The 5984-nt window shown below is 35.7% G+C and overlaps 1 protein-coding gene across 1 annotated transcript in view; it reads left to right on the plus strand.

Moving 5' to 3' along the window:
- The first annotated feature begins 5783 nt into the window (after positions 1-5783).
- LOC117908184 (protein STRICTOSIDINE SYNTHASE-LIKE 10-like) overlaps positions 5784-5984 on the plus strand; it is a 1598-nt gene continuing 1397 nt past the window's right edge. The window contains exon 1 of the mRNA XM_034821834.1: positions 5784-5976. Within this exon, the coding sequence (XP_034677725.1) occupies positions 5784-5976 (193 nt within the window). The remainder of the gene's footprint in view (positions 5977-5984) is intronic.

Below are 5984 nucleotides of genomic sequence, written 5' to 3' on the forward strand. Positions count from 1 at the left end.
AAGATTTCTTTGTGGTTTTAGATTCTACACAAGATTCACATTTTCTATGGTTTTCTAAGGATAGTTTAAGGATTAAACTCAATTCAACCATTTTCTTCATATATGAAAAGTTCACATGTCCTAGTCTACCATGCCAAATATCACAAGAATCAACTATGTAAGCAGAAGAAGAAGATGCATTATTATTAATAATATCATAAATATTCAACATAAATAACCCTTATTACAATAGCCTTTTCCCACAAATGCATCATTCTTGGTTAAAACTATTTTATCAGAGTCAAATAAGATCCTCACTCCTGCTTTCCCAAGCAGAGATACTGACACCAAGTTCCAATGGATATTTGTCACATTAAGAACATCATTGAAGACAAGCACTTTTCTAGAGGTTAGATTGAGGAGAACTTTTCTTTTTCTAATCACTAGAGTAGATCTAGAATCACCCATGAACACTTGTTCATCTCCTTCCTTTACAGTGGTATAGGAAGTAAATGCACTTCTATTCCCACAGATGTGCCTGGTAGCCCCAGAGTCTACCACCCAGTCCTTCATATTGGTGACCATGCTCACCTCAGAGGAGATTACTGTTGTGATCACCTCCGGCTCTGCCAAATTGCCTTTGAATTGGACTTCTTAATTCTCTTCATGTGGCGACATTGAGTTGCATGGTGTCCAGACTTGCCATAGACAAAGCAATTACCCCGTGTTTTAATAGTTGAGTTCTGGACAATGTTTGATGCATTGGGCTTAGTCCTAGAGTTTTGTTTCCTAAACCTATTGTTTTTGGGTTTAGGTTTTTCTTCTACTACATTAGCCTTAGAAGACAATTCCTTAGCTTTCTCAACATTGTCCCTATTTCAGTTTTGTTCCTCAATCCTAATATGGATTATGACATCCTCTAGGGACATTTGTTTCCTTTTATGTTTCATGTTATTTTTGTGGTCTTTCCAAGACTCTAGAAGAGTCTCTACTAAATAACCAACCAAGAAAGGTTCGGGTAATTTAATGTCTTCAATAGCTAGCTAAGTCATTAATTAACAAGTGGTAGTCATGGATTTGAGATGATACATCTCTATCCTAGGTCATTTGGAAATTTCTAAAATTCCTTATGACATATTTTTGAGTTCCTATATCTTCCAAAATATAATTTTTATTCATTGCATCCCAAATTTCTTTTGCAACTTTAAATTGACAATAAATGTCAAAAAGTTCATTAGAAAGTTTACTCGGAATAGGATGCCTAACTTGTTTATTCTAGTTTCCCAGGTTGGTAATAGGTGAGAACCATCTTCTGGTTTTGGGTCAGTCAAAATGTGTCCCAAGTTCACTACATCAATTGCAGAGAAAACCCTTTTCCTAATTTTAAGAATGTCTCATTGAAGGTATCAATTTTAGAGATGGGTGTGAACTAGGGAAGCTTCCATTTGGGTTTATTTCAAGATTGTTGGTATTTAAGGGTATGAAAACAAATGACTAGCCCAAAAGACACAAACAAAGAACAAAATTAATAAGAAGAAAAACTTATCGCTTGAGGCGTGATAAACACTATCCTTGAAATAAAACCACCATCCCCGAAGATGAACTCAGTGTACTAGGGTACCAGTGGCTTACCTCCAGGGGATTCTAGTTATAAAAGGAATGAGACTCCACTAGCACAATCCTATTAGGACTCTTCCCAAAAATATAAGACTAATAGAATAAAATAAAATAAAAATAATTCCCAGCAAGATTCTTCCCAAAAAATATAAGACTAATAGAATAAAATTAAAATAAATATTATTTACACTCTTTCTACATCTAAACAGACCAACATGACCATTGGCTCTTGTAACACCAAATTGAAAAACCTATGGAATGAATATGAAGCATTGTGTTCTATTCCAACATGCATTTGTGGCACTATGAAGGAAGTTTTGCAGTTTCAACAAAGCCAAAAGACCATGAAGTTTCTTATATATGGGGGTTAATAAAGCCTATGCTGCTACTTGAGGACAAATTTTGCTCATGGATCCACTTTCCACCATCAACAAAGCTCATTCTCTCATTCTCTAGTAAGAAAAACAACAATCTCTCATTCTCTAGTAAGAAAAACAACAAGGAATGTCAAAAGGAAGCACATTGTTGTCTGAAGCTACAACCTTTGTTGTAAGAAACAACTCAATTTTGAAATAACTTTCACACCTAAAAATCCTCACCTCAAGTGTGGAATATGCGACAAGATTGGGCATACTTCAGAGAGATGTCAAGCACATCTTAAATGTGATTATTGTGGTTGGCAAGGTCACACCATTAATGTTTGTCTTAAGCTATAGAAGATGAATTCTACAAGTGGTAAATCTAATCAATGAGAGCGCAATAATTTTTCCTCCAAAGTTAATCATGTAGATGCCAATGAAACAACACCACCCACCTCTTTTACTCTGATGGTAGAATAGTACCAGAACCTTATGACAATGCTTAATGCAAATAAGTCAAATTCCATATCTAATCATGTAATTAGTAGTGCATCTGCTATGAGTGATCTCTTAGGTATAACTTTTTGTGCTCATGTTTTAAGCAAAGAAATGTCTTGGATACTTGACATAGGAGCTATAGATCATATGGTTTGTTCTGCTGATTTATTGACTACAAAGTCTTCTATTACTAATTGAACTGTGGATCTACCTAATGGAATCATTGCTACTGTCACACACATAAGTAACATCCATTTTTCAAATTTTACTTTGCATGATGTGCTATGTGTTCCTTCTTTCAAAATAAATCTAATTACCGTTAGTAAACTTGTTCGCCATTCCCATTACCTTGCCACATTAATTAATGATGATTGTATGCTACAAGACCAACAATTAGAGAAGATGATTGGGACATGAACTTAGTGAGGAAGACTTTATTATCTTGATACTTTATAGAAAACTAAATGAAACTCAATCATTGATGGGAGCCTTAAAATTCTCTATTCCCAAGCCTTGAATCGTATAGGTACATGTAATCTACCCTAAGCTTCTTTAGAAAGCAATCTAAGCAAAAACATGGCTCAAAAATCATTTAGATCAACAACACTAGAGAAAAGGAAACTCATACCTAGATTTGGATATTCTTAGATCAAATTTGTGTAGTCAAGAAAATGTGTGAAACTATCGAAAGTCTTGTACACCCAAGATCTTCCACCTGATGGCTCTAACTTGATTTTGACGCTCCAAAGGTAGGTCTTTGGAAAGGGAGGAGGCTATGCTCTCTTTTCTCTAGAGGTGGAAGTTGATTCTCTAGAAAAGTCATTGAAACTCTAACCCCTAAAGGGATTTATCAAGTTCCATAATTGGGTTAAGTTTCTTAAGCCCACTAAGACTTAGGTAACTAATCTAACTCAAACTAGGTCCTACTTGATTAGTTAACCATACATGTCATTTAATTAATCAATTAGCTCAATTTAAAAACCTTGTTCACTATTCCTTATGCACCCTTACATAATTACCAAAATGCCCTTATGCATAAAAATGAACTTAGAGTTGATCCATCCCTCATAAACCATATCATCAAGGTATATGAGTTCGAGTGGGAACCATTAAGACCCATTGGAGTATTAGTTCCCTCATAATGCAATTATGTAGTTGATTGAACATCCCACTATAAATAATCAATTGCACTTTAGTACTCCATGTAAATAACAATAAGACGAGGCTCAGGCCATGATTAATAATTTACTATATGCAAACTCCCTATAAGCTAGTATTCATAATCTAATAAGGTAGTGTTATCACTTATCAAGATACCTTTTCTGCTTAATTTGTCTCCAATCACCACAACCTAATCCTTTTTTGCTCCTTTTATAACCATTGAGATCACACCTGTCACATAATCATAAAAGCCCAAAAATTGATCAAGTGGACTATGAATTAGTGATTTGACATAACAAGGCATTATATTTTGTATGAACTTCTTGTGAAAGTAAAATAGTGTTTAAATGTGTATCATACCTTCTGCAACTGCAGCAATCTTCATGGCTTTGGATCTGCATTTGCCATGGTTCATTAGCACTTTCACAATTATATTTTGCTGCATCATCATACAAGGAACGTATCGAAATCTTTCATAGCTATAATTGCACATGCTTCTTTTTAGATCCAGCTAGAACAGCTTAAGCTATACAATAAACAAAAAGCATCAATGGAGTTCCAGATCAAAAGGCCCACCTTCATGTTTTGCAGTAGGCCAACACAAGGCAATGATGCAGAAGGGGAGGAGACTGACTTCTTATATATGAGAGTTTCAGGGCAAAATTCTTCTGTTTGACTTCGAATACAACCAGATCTATACATAATAACTACGGCGATTCCATAGACCAAGTCAATATTCCTCTCACGGCAATTCCATAAACTAAGTCAATATTCATCCAGCATGTGCAAGGAATTTTCAAGGCTATCAATGATATGTTCTTACTTGATTAATTTATCCCCCGCCAACTTGTACTTCATGAAAACTCAATGGCCAGTGACTTTTATCAAGAAAATCAAAATAGCTTGGAATCTAAATTAGTTGAACTTCTTTAACTTTCAAAATCTTTTGTATATTTTTGCATTCCATTATCTTACTTTATGTTTGATTTTCATAAAATTTAAGAAAAAAATATAAGGAAAAAGAAGAAAAATAAAAAATAGATTTAAAGTTAATAAATTATTTTTATATATTAATCTAAACTCATTTCATTTATTTTAATTTTTTATACAAGGAATAAATAATTTGAAAATATATAAAATTTTAATTAATTTTAATTATTTTTTTTTTCCATTTTTCATTATAAAACAAAATATGAGAAAATATATTTTTTTAAAATATTTTTTTCTTAATTTCTTTTATTCTTTGAAAAACCAAAGATAACCTTAGCAAACCTTTTGTTTCTCTCAAAGAGTTTTACATTTTACTAGCAATTTTTTGAATCTCTATTATATGTGCAATCTCTATCTGCAGACTTTAATGCAAAGCTTCCAAAAATCACTGTTGGTTTATTATCCTTTATATTTTGTGAAGTTGAAAATCTAGCAATTAACCACCATCGCTTAACATAGCCTCAGAACCAATATAATTTGTAATGCTAATTACCAAAAAAAAAAAAAAAAGGGCATTTGGTAATTACCACCGGGCGGACCAGAAAGAGCTTGATCCAGGACTTTAAAAACGCTCGTTAGGTATCTTCGTTAGGTATCTGGGAAATATCAGTGGCTTTTGCAGAGAACTTGGAGAAAGGCTCGACAGCGGCCACCTGATCAAGCTTACTGGAAGTCGCGCGACCGAAGTTGGCCTGATCGTAGGAGCCAGAAATCATCACCATAGGCCAAGCGTTGGCAGTGGCGTTGGGGGCCCGGCCAGGCCGTGGACACAGCCAAGGCCAGAGACGGTGAGAAGGAGGTCGGACTTGCCGGTAAGATAGCCGTAGGAGGAGGCAGCATAGCCCGCCGATTGCTCGTTGTGGAAGGCGAGGAAGCGAATGCCGATTGACGGTTGGCGAATGAGGTGACTGGATACCGACGACGCCAAACATATATTTTATCAAAATCAGAGATTCATCTTAAAACTTGAATTCTTGTTTTGTGCTCTTCACAGGTGATGAAGAAGAGAATAAAAAAAAAACTCTTCACAGCTAAAGAAGAAGAGAAGGAAAAAAAACTCTTCACAGGTGAAGGAGAAGAGAAGAAAAAAAAAACTCTTCACAGGTGAAGAAGAAGAGAAGAACCCGGCATCTCATACATATCCAAAGCACCCCACTGTTCTCACTTCCATCACTTCCAATGGCCGACTCTGATCGCAAAATCCACGATTCCCAAACCCTAGTAGACGGCAACCTCCTCGCCGCTAAAGCTTTTGCGGCCGCCGGCGTCACGCTCATGTTTGGCGTCGTCGGCATACTGGTCACCTCATTCGCCAAGCGCGCCGTGTCAATCGTCATTCGCTTCCTCGCCTTCCACAACGAGCAGTCGGCGGGCTATGCT

The sequence above is a fragment of the Vitis riparia genome, chromosome 19 (genome assembly GCF_004353265.1).
Source record: "Vitis riparia cultivar Riparia Gloire de Montpellier isolate 1030 chromosome 19, EGFV_Vit.rip_1.0, whole genome shotgun sequence".
NCBI classification, from domain to species: domain Eukaryota; kingdom Viridiplantae; phylum Streptophyta; class Magnoliopsida; order Vitales; family Vitaceae; genus Vitis; species Vitis riparia.